The sequence below is a fragment of the Populus euphratica genome, unplaced genomic scaffold (assembly GCF_000495115.2).
Source record: "Populus euphratica unplaced genomic scaffold, PopEup_1.0 scaffold22.1, whole genome shotgun sequence".
Lineage (NCBI taxonomy): Eukaryota > Viridiplantae > Streptophyta > Magnoliopsida > Malpighiales > Salicaceae > Populus > Populus euphratica.
Window position 1 is genome coordinate 759,491 of NW_011499863.1, and position 22,420 is coordinate 781,910.

Below are 22,420 nucleotides of genomic sequence, written 5' to 3' on the forward strand. Positions count from 1 at the left end.
AATTTGTAAAAAAAATAATTGGAAATAAAAAAATTAAAATTTAAAAAAGTATAAAACTGCAGCATTACGAAGTAAAATCACGGGGCAAAATTGATTAATCATAATGAATTCTCTACAAGGCGAATAAAGAGCTTCGTTTTGCGTCGCATTGAGAATTCCTTGTAAAACAAAGGTCTTTTGCAAAGAACTATGGCGGCCTTGTTTTGCCTCAGTCTCAGAGATGATCTCATTACAATAACGTCTCTACTTGGTGAACTCGCAAGATGCCAGGCAGCAGCGGCCATATGATGCTGCTGTCTTCTAAATGGCAACGCGTAATCCCATCTCTTTACCGAGCTAATCTCAGGCGTCATCGCAATTCTCCCTTTTGTGCTTCCGGCCTTTTTTCTTGGATTTCGTCACCGTGCTATCTTCATGTTCTTCATTTTTCTTCTTTTTCTCCCTTTTTTCTTTGGATGCTTTCTTTCTTTTCACAGGCAATGTTCCAATCTCAACTTCAGTTTGTATCTCAGTAGTTTGGATCCCGTCCACATTCTGTGTTGTAGCCGCAATTTCTGCTAGCACAATAAGGGCAATAATAATCATTGTTGAGAGAAATCATTGGTCACTGATAGAATAAGTATCACTTACGGTTAGCAGTGAAGAAAATGCATCACAGAGCTATCAGATAGACAAAGCTCATGTTGAGACCAAGACGCTATTTGTTTGCCAGAATTTTTAAAGGGAATTGTATGTGAATTCCATGAAAAATAAATTCCTGAAAATAAATTATTATTTTTTAATGTTTCACACTATCAAGAAAAATAAATTGAAAAATATTTTTATTGGTTATGTTATAAAAAATAAACTGAAAAATAACTTATTAATATTTATTTATTTTTTCAAGTTTCCTAAAACTGACAAATAAAAAAAATAGAAGGGTGGAATTGAAAAAACTTCTCAATTTTATAAATTATTTTGAATAAAATAAATAGCAATGAAAAACTATGAATCAAATTTGATACCTAAAAAATATTAAAGGATGAAATTGAAAAAATATTATACATTCATAAATTAATTCAAATAAAACAAATACTAATTAAAAAATAAAGATCAAATATGACAGATAAAAAAATAAAAGAATGATGAGATTAAAAAAAAATATAATTTCATAAATTATTTCAAACAAATAGTAATTTAAAGATAAGCCACTATTTCAACCAAATTTAATAAATAAATAAAGTTGAACGAAGATGAAAGTAAAAAAAAAAATCTCATTCTCATACATAAATTATTTCAAATAAATAAGTAGTAATAAAAAAAATCATAACAAAATTTAATAGATCAAAAAATTAAAAGAGGATAAAAAAAAATCAATTTCATAAATTACTTCAATTAAAATAAATATAAATAAAAAAATAGCGACCAAATCTGATAAATAAAAAAATTCAATTATAACAATGATAAAAAAAAAATAACAATCAAAAGAATAAGAACTAAATTTAATATAAAAATCAAATTCTAAAGGATAAAAGTGAATAAATAAATAAATAAAAATATATATCAATTAAAAGATTGAGTGTCAAATAAAAGAACAATACTTTTTTGGAAAAAAAATTAAATTTTTTTTTATTGTAAAATATTTTTCTTTGACTAACTTTTCAAATTTGACTGTAAAATATTTTTCTTTGACTAACTTTTCTAATGATATATAAAATTTCAATCTTAATGGCATTCTCAAGAAAGCTTTGGCAAAATATTCAATAAAATTTCAATCTTAAGGGCAATCTTAATGACATTCTCAAGAAAGCTTTGGCAAAATATTCCCTTCATTGAGCAACACCAATCATCGGAAATCATTAAATTGAAGCAAATCAAACATGCAATATAGCTCTTTTCTTTGAAGTTTTGCACTCATCCATAATTTATTCATTATCATGGTTATGCAATTGGGTAAACAGTCCATCTAGACTTGTTTACGCACAATCACCCAAGTTTTACGGAAGTCCAGATTAGTAATATTCAAGATATAACTCTACTATCCAAGCCCGTGCGAAGAAAGGGAACACCAACCTTTGTCAACAAAATTGGAATCAAAAACAACATTTGCGAGGTGCTGCTTCAGGAAAACCTGCATCATATTAACATGGTTTGATTAAATGATTGGAATATATAAAAATTGTCAAGTAAAAGCAAGTCATATAAATCAAGTACCCATAACAAATTAAGCCATACGTGATGTTCTTATCCTAAATAAATTGGAATATTTCTAACTCAAATAGTTTTACCATTACGAAGGAACTAACTGGGATAAAAAGAAATCCAAACCAGACATTAAGTTTAATATAATATCATTCTGAAAGGAAAAGAGTAAAAAACAATAAAGAAGTGTAAAGCAGGTAAATTAGATAAAACTTGATAGAATTTTAAGCCCGAGAAAATACCGCAGAAAGAAGTTGACGAGTCTTTATATCCCACAACCTCAAATAGCTATCCAAACCTAAGAAAAGAAAATGATTTAAGTGGAGAAAAATTTTGGCACCAAAAAAAGGAAGCTGCACATCTAAAGGCACAGAGCACCGAGTCAAATTGTCTGTAAGAAGGATAAAACAAAGAAAATTTTCAATATACTCACCACATGATGCTATCACAGGGAGCTCTGGATGCCTAGCCATGGATCTAATACTTCCAGAACACTTCCCTATAAAGCATCCTAATAATTGCCCTGAAAGAAAATGATATATCCAATGCTATCAGATTTATAGGGAAGAAGAAACATTCAGAACATAAACTTAATCCAGGACAGGAGCAACAAAATATAGCCCAATCCACAACCATGAAATAGTTACCAAAACAACTGTATACAGATATATCAAAACATAAAAGATGAGGATCTAATTAGCAGATTCCAGTCATGACAAGACAACCGAGCATATTAAAATAATGAATTGAAACTGCCTAATTAGTTCATCGCTGCATGCAGGATGGAGGGCCTGCATGTTCCTTGAGATTAGCTGGGCTCTTGAAGAGTCCTATGCCCGAAATAGTGTGGCATAAAACTCATGAGATGGTTTGAGCCTATGCTTGCTTTGATTATAATTCAAAACTGGGAGCCATTTGATGGTGTTGACCAGCTTGTCTAAGAAAGAATTCCATGGATACTTTCAAATTATACAAAGAATAATGTACATAAAAGAACCATACTAACAAAAACACAAACTGGAATCAATCACAGGTTCCTCATTTTTGCAAAAAAACAAATGTATATAAAATCATCCACCATAGATTTAAGCACGAGCATCTGTCCTTATGTTTCCATGGTAACAACCATTGTAAAGGCATTCTTTCACAAGAAACTATTGGATAATCACAAATGAGGCAGTATCTACTCAAGGTGATTTTTTGATGTTTCCAAACAAAATAGATATGCATTAAAGTTTGGAAAATACGATTACAATCAAAAGTGCAGAATGCAGAACAAAATAGATATGCATTAAAGTTTGGAAAATACGATTGCTTGTTTTAGTAAAAATAGATGCATGTACCTGTTCGCATGTCGAAGGAAGCAAGGTCACCAGACCCATTTCCTATATAAATCGTATGGCCATCTTGATCTTCAGTGACTGCCTTAATAGCAGTCTCTCTGAAATCAAATGACAGGACAGGTCTGCGCTGAGCAGAGATATCATATAAACGGACCTGTTAAGTAAACCACAAATATCAAGTTATATAAGATTGAGGTTGTCTGGAAAACTCTTCAGCTGTTAGTGAATGACTCTAATTATTCACAATAACAATTCCAAACATGATATGATTCTAGCAAAAATATAAACTGTCAAATTCACAAAACGTTATCTCTAAATCCCTACATTGCTAACTATATCACCATTTTTTGCAGTTATATATATATATATATGTGTGTATATATAACCCAAAACAAAAAAAACTGCCACTGGCTCCCCATAACCATGCAAAGTTGCAAAAAAACTGTCACTGGCTCCCCATAACCATGCAAAGTTGCAAAAACAGGAGAGAATGGGTAGGAATGTTTCAGTAGACACATTGTTAGGGAGAATCTACTTAGCTTGCATTGTGACTTTGTGGATGGCACCCTTACTCTAATATTTTTCCAAGGGAGTATTTGCTATGGAAAGATTACCTGATGAATATTGGTGCCAGCTGCAAATTTACGGTGATCATCATTGCTCAGGAATGTTGTGCATGTAAACCAAGTTGGGGTGAATATTCCAAGGCTATTTTTAGGAGGCTGCACAAAGCAATAATTTTGAAATTGACATGAGGGCAGTTACAAAAATGCTTGAAAATGAATAAGTTTTTTCTCTCTTGATTAGATTATTTAACTAGAAAAATGGCTCACGGGTTTTGCAGTCCAAATCTTAGTAGAACTCTCAAGGTCCCATAGATTAACTTCAACACCTTTCCTGAATCAGAAAACAAAAAAGCCATCATGCCACTAATGAACATAAACTTCAAGTCTGAATCTTATTTTGTGCAGTCACAGATGGAGATACTCACCCTCCAAACACAGCATAATTTTCACTTCCATCCACTTTAGAACATAAGACATTGCCAGAACCACAAACTTTCCACGTCTTTGTTACACTGATATTGGCCACATCAGCCATCGATTTATCAACTCCAATGGACCTCATGCTTGCATTTCCCTTGGTTGTACATGTAAGCAAAGCACATGATCTACACAGAATCAACACAACCAATATCAGTGACTGCTAGTAGTTGTACATACCAGTGCCCATAAACTTCAAATAGTTACTCTGAAAAAGAAACAGTGGAGAGTACCCAGTTGATCTCTTTCTCTTGAATAGATGCAAACCAGCAATAGCATCATCTTCAGGTTGAACACCATCCTCGACAACATTAGAAAACACAACACGAATATCCCCGTTAAGAGGGTTGAGTACTTCAACCTGTACATTATCCACAACAATAACTAAGCAAAGCTCAAGTGACACTAGAACTACTATTAAGAACCAAAACAAAACTGCATTCCTTCTTCTACATTCAGAACTAATAAATTTAACTCACCTCTCCATTTTTCCTTGCAACAGCCAATAACTGCAAGGAAAATAATTACACCCTGGTAAGACAATAACCACTACATTTAATAAGTGCATAAAGCATCAGTACGTCCACCGCCATGTATTGCTAGCATGGTTGTGACACATTAACTAAACTAAAAAGAAAAAACCAGGAATCAAAACATAGGAAATGGCATATATTTACAAGTTTCAGCTCAAAATATGAAGAAAAAGAGCAACACATACAGGGTCTTTTTTACGGTCATCAATGGAAGCAGCAAGCACGCATTTGGAGGAATCAGGATCACCCCATCTTTCAACAACCTGAGGTATTCCTCTTTCACCACGAGACTCAATCACTATAATCAGATATCAAATATCAAAACAATAAGAATCGAAACCAGTTATTTACTTCAATGAATTATTTAAAGAGAAATTGATTGTGTATTACCTTTGATGAGACCAAGTGAGTCAAAAGTTAGAGCTCGAAGTGGAGGGCAACCAGGACACTCTAATGTCGTAGTTCGCGGCATTGTTTTACGGTATTCAGTTTCGCTTTGCCAATACAAACAGGGAGAGGGAGAGGGAGAGAGGGAGAGGATACAAAACCCTAAGCCCCTAATTCTTATTTTGTCTTTGTATTTTGGGTACCTGACTTTCTGCTTTAGACTTTAGCACCCCTTTACTTTCCTTACCTTCCAAACCAGTCCCTTAGTTTTCTATAATTGTCTTCAAACCATTGCATCCATTTGCTAACGGATTTCTTGTTAATTGCTTGTTAGCAGGAGTGGCAATGGATCCCGTCGGAACGGGTTTTATGTGTACCGGTTCCGATCAAGGATACCCATAATCATCATCCGCTCTGCTCTCGTTGAATGAGTCAAATTGAGTGTTCGATGACGATGACAAACGCCCATTGAGCTCCATGGATGGACGAGAGGAGTCAGATCCAAGTACCATGTAAATAAGGCATATGTATGGACCGAATATTTTAGTGGTGTCTTGTTACGCACGCTTAAATTGTGATGATCTTCCATTGTTAGCACATCAGCCGTGATGTTTGATGATCTGTTTTAAAATGGAGCAACAAATTGAAGAGTTGAAAGGCGGTTTGAGACTGTAATAGCAATTTAAAATATCAAAAAAATATCAAAAATTTTCACAGTTTTGTAGCGGCCGGGTTACTACCCCGCACTGAAAACATGAATTAAAAAAAATCCTTGATTAACATGTTAAATTAGTGATTTGAAAACCTTTTAAAAGTAAAATCGAACCAATTAATTCAATGGAAACTTAACCATGAAGGAAAACTCTTTAAAAACCAAATTGGAATGAATTAATTTATGAAAATCAAGAAAAAAATTAAATAATATATATATATATATATATATATATATATAGGATTGACTCTAGTTTTGTGACTTAATGCATTCAATATTTATCTTGATCATGAATTTTATTAAATTTAATAAAAAAAAGATATATTTTTAGCTAAATATATGATAAAAAAATAAAGCATTTTTTCTAAAAATAAATTAAATGGTGCAATTAAAAAAAAATAATGAAAAAAAAAGCTAGGAGTACGAGGTTAGGTGGCTCAGCATGCTTAGAATTTTAAAAAAAAACCTATGTATGTGAGCCTTTAACCTATGTCCATATATCTAGATTTTTTTTTAATGTGGTTGATTTATTATCTGCTTTTAATTTTTTTAAAAATAAAATAGTTAATATTTCATTTATTATTATCTAAATTCTGACAATTAGTGATCGCTGAAAATTCTTGAGTTTGTTTTGTTGGGTCAATTCTTTTTTTTTTTTAATTTATTTTTTCCTTAAAAACACCCAAATAATACTCTCACAACACAAAAAAAAAAAACTAATTTATCAAATTAAAAAACCACGAAGGCCCAACAACTCAAAATCAATTCATGTAAAATTTTCTTTCTCGACTCCATTTTGTTTTTTCAAAAAATATTGAGATTCAAAACAACTATCATCAAACTCTTCTTGTTAGATAAAATTTGTTGACACAAAAATCAATTTTTTTAGTGCCTAGAATAGATGACAACTTATGTTTTTCTCTCTCATTATCAAAACATGATGATTTTCTCATTTTTCTATCAAGCTTAAAATCTAAAAAATAAATTTTTAGAACAAAATTGAATTTTTAAAAATTATACAGACAATAGAGGTTAAAAGAGAAAGCAAGAGTATAAAAATGAATTTTGAATAAAAAAACAGATTGGTAATGAAATTTCTTTGTATTTAATACTTTGATCATTAGTTTTTAATTTGACCCAAACCTAACAAATTTTAACAAATTATACCTCATTTTAGGCATAAAAGGACACAATTAAAAAAAAGATGAAAAAAAAGTGTTACAATGATTATTCTCGACATTTTAGTTTATCTTATAATTTATTTAGCTAAAACTACAGGTGTTTGTGAATATAGTTGAATCAAGTTTAAGTCTATAATTCTACTCAACCTAACTTTTGATATTTTACAAATGAGAAACATGACCTATTTAGTTTTTTAGACCTGAGCGGGTTCGATATATGAGGTTGGGCTAATTTATTTATGGATATTACGGGTATTAATGAGTTGGGTTTATATTAGTAATGAAATTTTTATTTGGAAGCAAATGTACTTTAGGTGCCACAATACAACGATTCTAATGAAATTTTTATTTGGAAGCAAATCTACAGCATGTACTTTAGGTGCCACAATACAACGATTAAATTTTTATATATTGCACCACCATTAAAAATTTATTATTTCTCTTATCCTTTCCAATAAAAAGACAAGATACTTTTTTTATTATGCTAAATAAATCTAATAAAAAGTCATCAACAAGAACTTTGAAGTTGAAATTTTTTTAAATAAAATAAAAATATTTAATCCATAATCTATTAAATATAAATATAAAATATATATTTTGGATCGAGATGGATTTGACCACATATAAATTTTTTTGACTTGTAATCTAATACGTGATATCAATTCTATGTAATATTAAGAATTTAATTGTTAACATCAGAAAGGATCTAACCCAAAAAAAACATATTAAAATCTATAAAGTATAGATTAGGTGGAATGTGAAGGTGTTAGAAAAGTGATATCCTGTGCAAGATTATTAACAATTTATTTTTGATACAGCATGAAAAATACAATATAAATTCAAAGTGTAAAATTATAAGATTATAAGAAAATTTTATTTCATATATAATTCAAGTATTTTAAAATATAAGATTCAAATAAAAACTTATACACAGTTAAAACACTTAAAAATATATTATAATTATTATGTTGATAGATTTTAATTAACCAACAATTAACAATTTAAAACAAATAATTTATTAGTGTGCTAAGCTAGTTACACATGGCTCATGAAACTACGAGGAACAAAAACTTTGGTCAAGAGCTTGAATTGTATGCGAGAAACAAGAATTGTGTGTTGTTTTTTCACAACATACATAATTATCTAAAGAAAGATTAGCTATAAACAATGAATTTTGCTATTAAAGGTTATTAAGTTATTTTACCGTTCTAATCAAAAGTAAAAAAAAAAAAAAACAAGAATTATTTATCCTTGATTAATCCAGTAATAACAAATGAAACTAGGTGAAAGACCACATTAATCCCCAAAACAAGTTCAATGATTTTGTAACAAGGGTAAAATAGTAATTTTAACATCACAACCTCCGATAAATTGTCTAGAGCTATAATGATTGGCTGATGATTTTTAGTTTTTTTTTAATAATTACGAGTACTATCTTATTCTATAATAAACAAATAAAATAAAATTAATGAAACTCAAATTTTCCTTACTGAAAAAATACCTAAATGTGTGTTTGTTTGCACTACTAACCTCGCTGGTGGCCGCACAAACACAAAGCCTAAGTAATATTAAAAAAGAAAAAGAGAAGAGATTGAAATGCTTTTAGATACCCTTGCTTTTATATTTTGGGTGGGAATAGAATTTTCTCCCCACTTTCCATTGTCTCCATCTTGCTTTCACGTTTTGAGGTTTTTCAACACCAGCACAGTGGATTTTTCTTCCTTCCAAGCTAGTTGAAAGAATAATTCCCAAACCAGCATAATGTGATGAGGTACACAGATGCGCACGATAGCACATGCGCATCTCACATCAACTCTTTTTTTTATTATTTATAATCTGAACATTTTTTTTCTTTTTTTTTCCTACTCAGAATGCATTTAGTCCCTCAATTTTTATGTTTAGTTAACTTTTGTTCCGTTATTATTATTATTATTATTATTATTTCATCCATTTTTTTTTGTAAAAAAAGATTATTTTTATTTAAATTGGGAGAAAGTAACTATTTTTTTATTTACTAGAAGACTATTCTATTATTTTTTAAGCAAAATTCATATAATTTCATAACAATGAAACTAAAGATAACTAAACATTAAAACTAAGGGACCAAATGAAGTAGGCAGAGAAGAAAGAAAACCAAATGGGCCGGCAAAATAACGAAGCAAAAGAGAGAAAAGAAAAAAAGAAAAAAAAGGAAAAAGAAAAAGAAAAAATGAGGTTACCAATAACGCAAACTCAACACCTCATTACTTTTACATAATAATAATAATAAAAAAAACACACAACTCATTTGTTTTAGTTATTAAACCCCCTTGTTTTTTTTTTTTACTGGAAAATGGTTTTGTATTTTTTATTTTAAATTAATTTTTTTAGTATTTTTAAATTATTTTAATGTGCTGATATAAAAAAATAATTTTTTTAAAATAAAAAATATATATTATTTTAATATATTTTCAAAAATATTATTAAAAATAAATATTATTATAATGTTAAACACAATAAAAAGGAGATCAAGGAATTTAATTTTTAAGAATAGCCAATACCAAGAACTTGGTGGGATGATTAAGGAGATTTTTTTTTTCTTTGACATTATGAATTCAAAACATATGACTTATTTTTAAAAAAATATTAAATTTCTTAAAATACACTAGACCAATACGAGAAATCATCTTTAAGATTGGCAAAAAAATTTACTCTTAATTAATTCATAAATTAAACTGGTTTTAACATATTTTATTTTTATAAAAAAAAATCTTCATAAGCAATTATAGTTTTCAATAAATATCAACTTACAAATTATCTAATATATCTAAAAAAGTTTTCAACTCACCTTCTTTATCATTTATATTAATAATGGAAGAGATGATATTTTTTCTTTTTTTCTTTTTTTTATTTAATATTTATTTGATTTTTAATTTATTTTTTAAAAATATTTTGATTCTCTTTCTATGAAGTTATCAACAACTCAATGTTAAAGAAAGTTTATCTTAATTTTTTAAATTAAACTATATTTTTTATTAATTATTTAAATTGTTTTTAAATTTATCAAATTGATTAGATTATGTTAGGACAATCTCAACATAATGTAATTTTAATAAGAGTCGTGACAAATTTTTTTTCCATCAATTTGTTTTCTAATGCAAGCCACGCAACATAGCATAACATATAATCTGTAAAATACTAAATAAACTTGAAAAAATAATAATAAATAAATAAGCTCTTAATACGACAACATAATAACATGCAATAAACATTTAAGTCATGCACTTCTCTCTTTGGAACGAGGTGTGTGTATTAAATGATAAAAAAATCTAGTGATGCCCGCACTTCCTATTTTAACCGTTGTTCGGTGTCCATGCTGAAAATGAAAGTTTTATTTATTATGTGTTTTTGTTTCAATATTTCATGAAATATTCTGCAATCCATTTTTTTTTTTTATAAACAGATCAAGTTTTTTTTTTTTGTTGAATTTTTAAAATCACTCATTCATGAGAGGATTAACAGACTTATTCTTTAATCACAAAGATTCAAGTCTCAAACCAAATTAATTATTAATATTAATACTGATTAATTAATGGCTTTCCATAGGATCAATAAATCTGTAACAGTATTTTGACCATCTCCAGACACCTGTCTTTCCTCCCGACCGACTCCATACAGACAGGAACACAAGCACAGAGAAGCTCTTCCTCTCCATCTTCCCTAGCAGCTCTTCCGTATCCAAAAAAAAATGGCAATTGACCCAAGAAGTGGTTTCTGCCAACAAACCAAAACCTTTCACAGTCTCAGACCACCCACTCCTTTTCCACCACCACATCAACCTCTCTCTATCACCCAATTCGTCCTTTCCCTCCTCCACTCCTCCACCATCCCCACCACCACCACCACCTACCTCACTATACCCTCCACTGCCCAGTCTCTGACCTACTCTCAAGCCATCGACCAGATTTACTGTCTTTCATCATCTCTCAGGAACCACTACTCTTTAAACAATAATGACGTTGCTTTTATCCTCTGCCCACCTTCTCTCCACGTCCCCATTCTTTATTTCTCTCTTCTTTACCTCGGTGTCACCATCTCTCCAGCCAATCCACGCAGTTCCGACTCCGAGTTGGCTCACCAAATCCAACTCTGTAAGCCAAAGATCGCCTTTGCCACCTCCCAAACTGCCCACAAGCTTCCTTCTCTCCCCCTAGGCACCATCCTCATTGACTCCCCCGAGTTCATCTTCCTTGACTCACCCCAAACCCCAAACCACCCACCCCCAAGTTGAAGTGAGCCAGTCCGACGTGGCTGCGATTCTTTACTCCTCGGGCACGACAGGGCGAGTCAAAGGCGTGGCATTGACTCACCGGAACTTGATCACTTTAATCTCCGGTTTTCATCATAACAAGGCAGTACCCGACCCGAACCAACCCGGTCCACCTCCTGTTTCGCTGCTTATATTACCTTTATTTCATGTTTTTGGGTTCTTTAAGTCGATAAATGCGTTTTCGATAGGGGAGACTTTGGTCGTAATGGAGAGGTTTGATTTCGTAGACATGCTGAAGTGCGTAGAAAAATATAGAATTACTCACATCGCGGTTTCGCCACCGCTTATCGTGGCGTTTGTGAAAGCGGAATTGACTAAAAAGTATGATTTGAGTTCCTTAAAAACGCTTGGTTGCGGTGGCGCACCGCTAGGGAAAGAGGTTGCTGATGCATTGAAGGAGAAATTCCCACACGTGGAAATAGTACAGGTGATCCCTTTTCGAGACTTTTATCAATTCTGAGTAAAATTATTGAAGTACTACCACAATAGATAAGATCTGTTGTTGGTGGTGGTGTGTTGGCCACTGTTATTGCATGTCTGCTTCTCTGCAGGACTATAGAATTAGTTTAATTTATGCCTTGTGGGATTAGTAGTTGGCCAGTCCTGTAACAATTACTATGCTCGAAAAGGTTTTTTTTTTACATAAAATGATTGCGTGTTTATTGGAGTGATTGGATGTTGAGGAGGACGTTGTTGAGTAATCATGACTGTGTGTTGATTTTTTAGGGATATGGGTTGACGGAGACTGTAGGAGGGGCAACAAGGACTATAGGACCTGAAGAGAGGAGACAGCTTGCTTCTGTTGGTCGCCTGTCTGAAAATATGGAAGCCAAGATTGTAGATCCCGAAACTGGAGAGGCCTTGGGTCTTGGCCAGAGAGGGGAGCTTTGGTTGCGAGGGCCAACTGTCACGAAAGGTGATCATAGACTTAAAATGATTTTTTTTTAAATATATTAAAATTATTTTACAAGATTAAATTAAAAATAATAATAATTAAAAGAAATTTAAAAAAAATCAAAAAATAAAAATAAATCAAGATATTTAATAAGATACTTATTTGGTTGTGTTATTTAAATTTTATTAATTAATTTTTTTTATTTAACCAAATACTTAAATTTTATTAATTAATTTTTTTATTTAATTAAATAATAATAAAAATAGACACCCATATTAAATTGTTTAAATAAAATAAAAATATATATTATTTAAGGTTACATATATTAAAAATATTATTCAGTAATAAATATTTTTTATTTTCAAAAATAATATATATATATATAGATGAATTAAAAAAATAACTTTGAAAATTAAATACAGACAAAATAATTTTATAAAAATCTCTATCTAAAAAAAGTTAAATAAACAAAAAAAAATCATAAATAAGCTATATTAATTCAAACATAAATTAAAAAAAAATTAAAACAAATCAATAAAAATAATAATAATAACCTAGGTGTTATGGACCGAAACAAGTTAATTAATTTTTTTCTCTCTCGTACATATTCTAAAAAAGACCTAAAAAAACCCAACACCATGGGTAGCTTTAAAGCCGTGCCCTAGGTTATTTATTTTATTTTATTTTTTTAAAGACTAAATGACTTATTGTTTATTCTTATTTATATTTTTTTAGAAAGAAAAAATATACAAGCAACACATCACCTACAAACCTAGTTTTGAGCTACTATTATGATCGTTGAAAATTCTAATTTGATAAAAAAAACTCAATTTTAAGCCATTTCAATCTGAAAATCTTTACTAACACCCTCCAAACACCTACAAATCAATTCATCAACTTATAACACCCAAAAAAAGGTTCAAAACCTGAAATTAATTTAATTTATATATTTCTCAGCTTAGATCTATCTTTTTAGGAAATATTTAGGCACTAAAAAACTACTATCAAGCATTTCTCATCTCCCGAAACTCATGAATATAAAATATTTATTTTAGTGATCGGAAATAACTTCAACATGCTTTTCTCTTTAATTACTATAATGTAACAACTTTTTTTTTATCTAAGGACTAAAAAATAACACAAATAAATTTTTATATCAACATTGATTTTTAGATAAAAAATTTAAAGAGATCTAAATTGTATAATTTGTATTATTATAAAAGTTTGAGGACTCATGTGTTTTTTCCTGAAATCTATGGCATGCCATTATGTTTGGTGTTTTTTTCATTATAGTTCATCTTCTTCCAATAATATCATTGACTAAGAAATCTAAAGTAATTGATTTTAAAGAGGATTTAATCGCCTAAAATTAAACTTTAAGAACTAAAATGAATTACTGAAAAACACATAGGAGGTCCACGGTGTTTTACGACTATGTGAACAGTGCTAGCTACCGCAAAAAACCCACACCCTTCTTTTTATATACTAAGCTGGAAACTTACAAGTTCATATCTGCACCATGGTATTTACTAAATATACTGGTTAGCTGAAAGTAGACAAATAAAATGCCATGTCTACGAATTTAAGAGTCCGTGTTGTAAAAAATTAATTTGGCACCTTTTTCCCTTGATACTTTCTTTGGCCACACGAATTCCATGATACCTTCTCCCCAGGGACTTATATGTTGATAATCAAACCAATCCACTCGAATATTATGTGTTTCAGATCAATCAAGCTTGTTCTTCAATGACCAGAACAATGGCGTTATGTAGGCTATGTAGGAGATGAGAAGGCAACTGCTGAAACCTTGCTTCCAGATGGATGGTTGAAGACTGGGGATCTTTGCTATTTTGACTCAGAGGGGTTCGTGTACATTGTTGATAGGCTAAAGGAATTGATAAAATACAAGGCATACCAGGTGATTGGATCATATTGGCAGAGTCTTTACTGCAATGGACATATGGATTGTAAATCTAATTTGAACTATCAGGAATGTTGTTGTCTTACCATGCATTTGATTATTTCCAGGTGCCACCAGCTGAGTTGGAAAAGTTACTTCAGTCCGATCCTGAAATTGCTGATGCTGCTGTGATTCCGTAAGTTGTCTAGCTGTTCCACCTGCTACTCACGCTGCAATGCCATGGTATAATTATACTTTTGCATGCTAGACGTTGCTTTTGTTTCATCGACTTGTGCGCCTGTTGCTGACAGAAAACTTCTCGCCATTTCGCTGTCATTTTTCTGAAGTTTTCTTTGATTCACTAGCTCATTCTTGAAACACGTTGGATCACATTCCTTAAAATTCGATCCTATCCTTGTATATTCCTCACACTGTACTACTTTCAAATTGCTTTTGTTGGTTTAACAAGGTTCTCTTAGCCCATTTACTGGGAAGCAAAAGAGATTGTTTTGGTTCAGACGAGCTTCCCTCAATACATGGAAATTGTGAATTTTGTCTTCTGGTACTTTAGCCATGAGTGTCCAATAGGGCAATCAGATTTCTGCATGTCTTTGAGAGATACAGTTAGAAAGCATACGATAGTTTGAGTTGATAAGAAAGTTTTATCTGCCATTGGAGCAGTTATCCTGATGAGGAGGCGGGGCAGATTCCCATGGCCTATGTGGTGAGGAAACCAGGAAGCAATATTACCGAGGATCAAATTATGGATTCAATTGCGAAACAGGTAAGCTTCCGGATATGTATTGAAACCATGATTTGGCACCTCTTAATTTAAGATGCAGGTACCTCCACGCAATCTAATGGATCATGACCATATGAAATGACAGAAACAATTAAAGGTGGTTTTTTTTTTTTAATTATTTTTTTTATATTTGACAGAGTTATAAAAAATAAATTAAAAATATTTTTTAGTATTTAATTATGTCATGAAAAATAAACTGAAAAATAATTTATTTATGTTTTATTTTTTTATTAAGTTTGAGAAATAAACTTAGAAATTAAAATGTTGAATGAGAATGAGAATTAAAAAATAATTTAATAAATTATCTCAAATAAAATAAATAATATAAACCAAATCTGATAAATAAAAAAGTTAAAAGATAATGAATTAAAAAATAATTATAATTTCATAATTATTTCAAATATAATAAATATTAATCAAAAGAATAAGAACCAATTCTATAGATAAAAAATTTTAATTAAAAAAATAAAGACCAAATTGATATAAATATTAAATTCTAAGAGATAAAATTTTAAAAAATAAAATAAAAATATATAGCAATCAATAGTTTGAGGATTAAATTTAATATAATCAACAAATAACATGATATTTCTAAATTTTTCATAACTTATTGAATATGTTTTTTACTCAAAATAAAAAAAAAATACTTTCTTGAAAATCAGGTCAAATTTTTTTTTAACTGAAAAATATTTTATGTTAACTAACTTTTTTAATGTTTTAATGTATTAAAAAAACTACTATTTAGAAAAAACTAAATACAAAAAATAAAAATTAGAGAAAAGGGGAATTAATTTCAATACAAATTAAAAAATTATTTAAAAAATATATTTAAAAAACCTATTTTTTTAAAAGCAAAATTAAAAAAAAAAATAGATCAAGCCATCACCGAACACATTTAAAATGACCAGCACATAAATCTATGAAGGCAAGCCCACGTGAGGGTATAATTTTTTTAATTAAATTAGGGAGGACATGTTGTCCACTTGAATATTTTTTGACAAAAAAAATTCTAAATTTTCACCATTATTGTGTTTGAAAAAACAGGATTTATATTTTTTTATTTAAAAATTTATTTTTAATCTAATTTTAATCCAAAATACCTAGAAATAAGCCTAAACACCTTGAAAAAAACCCATAAAAAACTTTTAAAAACAAAACCAAAAAAATATAAACCTAAAATCAACCCGAAACAAAAACTCCTCTAAAGTTTAAATATGGTTTTTAAAACAATCTCAAAGTGAAAAAGAAAAACATCTAAATTGAACTCTCTTCTTCAAATGAAATATTTTGACACCAAAATTGAATATTTTAGTGATTAAAATCAGTGTCAACACTGATTCTTTTTCTCTATCACTGGAATTTAGCGTCTCTCTCTCAAACTAAAAACTAAAAAATAAGAAAAATAAACTTGTATGCAAAAATTGATTCTTTTTTTTCTATCACCGGAATTCAATGTCCTCTCTCTCTCTCTCTCTCTCTCTCTCAAAATAAGAACTAAAAAATAAAAAATAAAAAATTTTTTATATAAAAATTGAATTGAAAAACTATAAGGGATCGAACATGCATATTTTATAAAGTTTGAGGACTAAAGTAAATTTTGTTGTGATAACTTTGAAAGCATCATCCATTTATGGTGTTTTTATCATTTTGGTTATCTGTCTTTCAATTTTATCCTTAATTAATAAATCCAATTCAATTGTTCTTTAATTGTGTCAAAAAAGGATGCACTCGTGTAAAATTAAAGTTGGAGATCAAAATGGAAAAAACAAAACTTTGAATTGTATAAAACGACAAATAGGTTAGGTGGTCTCACGTGCCATGTGGGAATGTTTCTTATTATTGCACATCGTTTTGTATTTACCATGTGAAAGAACAACCACCCTTTATAATATAGTAATCCTTTGGAGATAGATAGGGCACCCTGCTTCTAGAATTCAGATCATATGCCTGATTTCTTCCCCATCTCTAATCAGGTTACCTGATGGAAGTGATTTTCCAGCAAATGTAACAAAATTATAACCTTTGAGAGACTTTTTTGCACTGAAAATAGCAGGTAGCCAACAATCACAGTCAAAGTAATAATAGCTCAGTCTTCCGTAATATGTCTTGCTCTAAACTAATAATTTCTTCTTGCAGGTTGCACCATACAAGAAAATAAGACGAGTAGTTTTTATCAGTGCCATTCCAAAATCTCCAGCAGGAAAGATCCTGAGGCGGGAGCTGGTCAATCATGCTCTCTCTGGTGCTTCGTCTAAATTATGATCCATTTTCTTAAAACAAAAACCGCTTGAGGGCAAAGTTCTTATCGTCAACCAAAGCATGGATCGATAGTCACTGGCTAGTCTTGAATCAGAATTCTACCTGATAGCCTAGAGAGAGATTCTGCAGAGGCTACTGATCCTTTGTTGAATATCATGTTGTCCAAACACCAACTCAGGCCCATGAGGGTAAAATAACTGTTCTGTTCCCATGAGGACTTATTGTTTTTCATACTGATTAATAATATCTTCTACACTGGAGGCACATGTATCAGACATGGATACTGCTCAGTGCTCAGATACATGATTTCCCAGTTGTTAACATAAAAGGATTTGACTGTAAGTGGGTGTTTGGATGAGAGGTAGTTTGTGCTTTTTTAAGTAAAAGGCATGTTTATATAGCTTTCAGAGGAATGATTTATGCTTAAAAGTTATTCTACCTTTTAACAAAAAGCCACCACACCTCCGAGCCATATCAAACCAGTGGTACAGCAACATTGAGAGTTAAAAGCCGTTACAGAATTGCAGGAGAAGAGGGGCTTCAATCATAACTCTTCTATGGTGGTAGCTCTTTTTCTTGGGACCCCATAATGAAAACGTTTCTTTTTAAAGGCTTTCCTAACAAAAAAAACTTGGCAGTTTGAAGAATAAATCAAGACATCTAAAGAATAAAAGCATGTTGTTGCCACCTTTTGTTTGTATTAGTCCAATCAAATAATGGCTAGCCGAAGGTCATACGGTCACAGAGTTCCCACTTTCCATTCCATGTGAAAGAGCTCGCTCTCTTTTGAAGTTGATTGAAAAGAGACACCAAACCTAACAGTCGTAGCAAACTTTGACTGACAATTTCCCTCATTATGGGGAGTTATTAAGATTTTCCTATCCTTTCCCAAGAACTCTAAGACCTTTGAATTAAAAAATAAATAAAATTCGTTTTTCATTATAAAATTAAAATGAGATTAGTTATTATTGTAAATTGTTAAATATGAAGTTTCTTATTTATTTTTTTAATCTAGAGAAAGGGGTTCATGATAGATCATTAAATTATATAACCTCATAATTGCTACCGCAAGTACCAAATTATTCAAACTCGATTCGAGATGGATTTAATAGAATATTGTTAGTTGAAACCAAGATTGATCATAATTTTAAAATTTGATTATTTTCAAGAACAAACTTGAATAATTTACTGCTGGTCTTGAAATGTTAATGAGCATAAAATATATTTTTTTTAAAATACAACATTTAATTTATTGTAAAATGAAATAAAAAATACACATAAATTGGGTTCTAAATGAATAAAAGAAAAGGAAATTGTCCTTGTTTCGAAAGCAACCGAAAGAGGGCTCCAAAATCTCTCGTTTTTAATTTTCAAAGTCTTGACCATACCATGTAAAAGTAGTCTCCAGCAACATAGAGATGCACAACACACATGTCCAGGTTCAGACACCCACGGCCCCCATCTCCCTCTCTCTGAAATCTAGTTTAGTTTTAACAGTTTTAACACATTTATTAAGGTTCTCTCTGTCTAGAGTCCGAAACTGAAAACCCATAAAAGAGAACCCTCACTTTCACTCGCTAAAAAATGGCAGTTGCTTACCCGCAAACAGATAACTCATCTTCTACGACACAAATCCCTCTCATATATGAAGACCAAGGAGATGAAGCCCATCTCTCCAAGTCTTTAAACCATTTAGAGACCTTTTTAAGGGTCTTTGGCTTTTGTCAGTATTCCTTTTTAAGCCTCATACTCTCATGGCTTTCTTTTCTGCTTCTTGGTATTGCTCTTCCTGCTGTCATGATCAAGTATTTTTCTTACTGTACTAACTGTAAGAAGTATCAAATTAGTAGCTTTGAGATTCAGGTCTTGGTGTTTCAGTCTTTAGTTGCTACCATTTCTCTTGCTTGTATTTCACATAACTTGAGGAAGTATGGGATCAGGAAGTTTCTATTTGTGGACCGGTTTCATGGACATATGGCACAGTATCGTGATGAATATGTCAAGAAGATCAATGTAAGGAACCCCCCTTATTTAACTCTTTCTAAATTTGCTGTAGTTGTTTTAGTGATCAAAGCTAAGATCTTTTCTGTTAATTTTTCTGTGATTGGCTTGATAGGATTTTTAAGATTCGTTCTTGATGTTTGCTATTACTAGTCATGGCATGACTCATTAGACGCAGTACAAAATGGAGTGATTTTAATGGGGTTAGGTTTTGACATTCAAGAAATCAGTATGTGATGTTTATCATTCTACCTGTAATCATTCATTCATTCATAACATATCTCTTTGAAGTTGTTTCCTTGCCCATTGCTTGGAGATGATGTTCTGAAAGAGAAATCCAAATAAGAAATTAGCAATAATTGAGTTGTTAAGTACAATATACTGTGTTGTGGATTGACAATAAGATACCCGAGTCCATTTACCGAGGAATCTCTTTTGCTATAATTTCAGATTAATATTTGAAAACTGCTTGTTCTTTTGTTCGTATTGCCCTCGTCTTCTGTTTATTGTTTTATTTATTATTAATATCCTTTTGGATTGTTTGATTAAATGGAGATACTGTTTTGAAAAGAAATCCAATCAAGAAATTAGCAATAACCGGTATTGAAGAATTGTGCTGTGGAATAATAATAAGATACTGGAGTCCATTACAGAGGTAACTTTTCTCCTACAATTTCAGATTGATCAGAATCATGCAATAAAATATCATGCTGTCCGTTTAATGGACAGAGCTTGAAACTGCCTTTTCTTTAATCATCTGTATTTATATCTTGCACTTGAGAGAAAGAGTGGATAATTCTTCCTTCGTTCGAAAAATGCTTGTGTTTTGAAATTTGCATGTATAATATTTTCTTTTTAAAAATATATTTGATTTATAGATGTCAAGCTATTGATTTGAAAGAACTATATATTCAGGGTTTCTTCCGCTTGTTGGCTGTATGGCTGCTACCGTTCCTCGTCCTGAAGACTATCCGTGAGGCTGTTCGTGTAATATATGCTCCACACCATTCTTGGGGACAATCTGTTGGTATTCTGATAGCTTTGGTTGTCTCGTGGACCTATTCGATTACTATATATTTATCAGGCTGTACTTTATTCAATTTAGTATGCAATTTTCAAGTGATTCACTTTGAGAATTATGGGAAGCTTTTGGAAAGGGATTTGGATGTTGCACAGTACATTGAGGAACACATTCGTCTAACACATTATCTGTCCAAGATAAGCCATAGGTTCCGAATATTTTTCGTTCTTGAGCTCCTGGTTGTGACAGCTAGCCAGGCTGTGGCTTTATTTCAAACTACATGGCATAGTGAAATTATCAATCTCGTCAACGGTGGTGATTTTGTGGTGAGTGAAGAACAATTTGTCGTTTCTTTTTCCTATTTGATTTACAGTAGATCTGGTAAGGAACACCTTGTTCAATTCTACATTCCACCTACTGCAGAAACTTGAGTTTCTTTCTTAGATTGTGATTTTGCTATGTTTTGCAGATCTCGTCCATAGTTGAGCTTGTTGGGTTAATAATTTCCCTGCAAGCTGCTGCGAAAATCACACATAGAGCTCAAGGCACTGGATCGGTTGCTGCTAAATGGCATTCTTTTGTTACATGCGCCTATGATGACACTTCTCAAGTGGAAATAGGCACTAACAGTGGAAGCTCGGAGGCTGCCAATCCAAGCAACTTGTTACACATAAATTATTCAGAAAGTGATTTGGAGGCAGTTGACTATGTGCCAGTGCCAACCACTAACCAGTTGGCTTCATACATGTCCTCATATCACAAGAGACAATCGTTTGGTATGTATCTAAATCACTAACAGTGTTCTTCACTAAAATTGTCATCTCTTTGTAATTGTAGCTGCTAATGAAAATGCATTCCATATTAGTTATTAATCAGTCTGTCCTAATCCCAATTTTTTGGAGATCGACCCCCATCCTAAGCTTTCAGCATGCAACTTGTAGACTCATCAAACTACAGGACTTCATTGCATTTACAAGCAAAGAATCTCTTACAGTGTAAGATAGGTTCAACACCAACAAGGCCAAATTGGGCATATCAAAGTTAATAGAAATTAATTTTATCACGCGCGCAAATCCCTTTTTGACGCCATGCTCTCCTACTCCCTATCAAATCTCTAATGCCATCATGAACTTTCCCTGGTCCAACCATGTTTTTTTTCCCCGCAGCAGTCTCTAAACCACGTCATTATTTGGCGCATATTATCCTCACAACACAGAAAAGCTCCCATGGATGATACCTATGAAACATACTTGAACTGATAGTAAACAGGAATAGTAGGGAGCGCATCCAATTCTGCAGTTAAACATCAAGTGCAGATGTGGGTGGCTTTGGCAAGGGACAACAATTGTAATACTTGTGCTAGTATTTAGATAGCTTGGACAGATTCATTTTTCTAACAGGACATTTCTGGCAACTGCTAAAGAAAACAAGTTCTGTTCCTGACTTGCATTCATATAATCAAGATCTGGAACATCGAAAGCAGATAAATGAATATCAATCTAATAAAACTATTATTTATTTAATTCTTATGGCTCTTATCATTTCTTCCTCCGCGTGCTTTTCCTTTGCAGTGATGTATTTGCAGTCCAATCCTGGTGGGTTTACTGTTTTTGGATGGAGAGTTGATCGGACACTCATCAACACCATCTTCTTTTTGGAGATTTCACTAGTTCTTTTTGTGCTGGGGAAGACCGTAACGCTCTATCATTCTTGATTCTGATATGTTGTTTGTGTAATGGCGTTAGATGCATCTCCCTGTTGGCAGCCTTGTTTTAACATTAGGTTGCTTGCTATAGCTGACAAATGGGGCGCCATGTTCATTTATTGATGTCATTTTTTTTTTTTCTTGTTCC

General features: G+C 31.5%; 3 protein-coding genes across 3 annotated transcripts; 2 read left to right on the plus strand and 1 right to left on the minus strand.

Moving 5' to 3' along the window:
* Positions 1 to 64: 64 nt before the first annotated feature.
* LOC105125356 (WD repeat-containing protein 74-like) lies at positions 65 to 5,891 on the minus strand. Its single transcript, XM_011025761.1, has 12 exons — positions 5,491 to 5,891; positions 5,286 to 5,398; positions 5,047 to 5,076; positions 4,801 to 4,928; positions 4,516 to 4,695; positions 4,358 to 4,421; positions 4,139 to 4,246; positions 3,525 to 3,678; positions 2,615 to 2,704; positions 2,424 to 2,479; positions 2,053 to 2,110; positions 65 to 554 (listed from the first exon to the last, which is right to left on the minus strand). The coding sequence occupies exons 1-12, from the start codon at positions 5,570 to 5,572 to the stop codon at positions 343 to 345; spliced, it is 1,275 nt and encodes a 424-aa protein (XP_011024063.1). The 5' UTR covers positions 5,573 to 5,891; the 3' UTR covers positions 65 to 342.
* Positions 5,892 to 10,981: 5,090 nt separating this feature from the next.
* Positions 10,982 to 18,127, plus strand: LOC105125357 (4-coumarate--CoA ligase-like 9). The gene is given in 8 exon segments (XM_011025762.1): positions 10,982 to 11,601; positions 11,603 to 12,116; positions 12,416 to 12,605; positions 14,357 to 14,502; positions 14,613 to 14,680; positions 15,166 to 15,268; positions 17,423 to 17,887; positions 18,015 to 18,127. Coding segments are annotated over 7 exon segments (1,641 nt in total). The 5' UTR covers positions 10,982 to 11,107; the 3' UTR covers positions 17,549 to 17,887; positions 18,015 to 18,127.
* Positions 18,128 to 18,896: 769 nt separating this feature from the next.
* Positions 18,897 to 22,420, plus strand: LOC105125358 (uncharacterized). Its single transcript, XM_011025763.1, has 4 exons — positions 18,897 to 19,558; positions 20,462 to 20,893; positions 21,037 to 21,343; positions 22,139 to 22,420. The coding sequence occupies exons 1-4, from the start codon at positions 19,130 to 19,132 to the stop codon at positions 22,279 to 22,281; spliced, it is 1,311 nt and encodes a 436-aa protein (XP_011024065.1). The 5' UTR covers positions 18,897 to 19,129; the 3' UTR covers positions 22,282 to 22,420.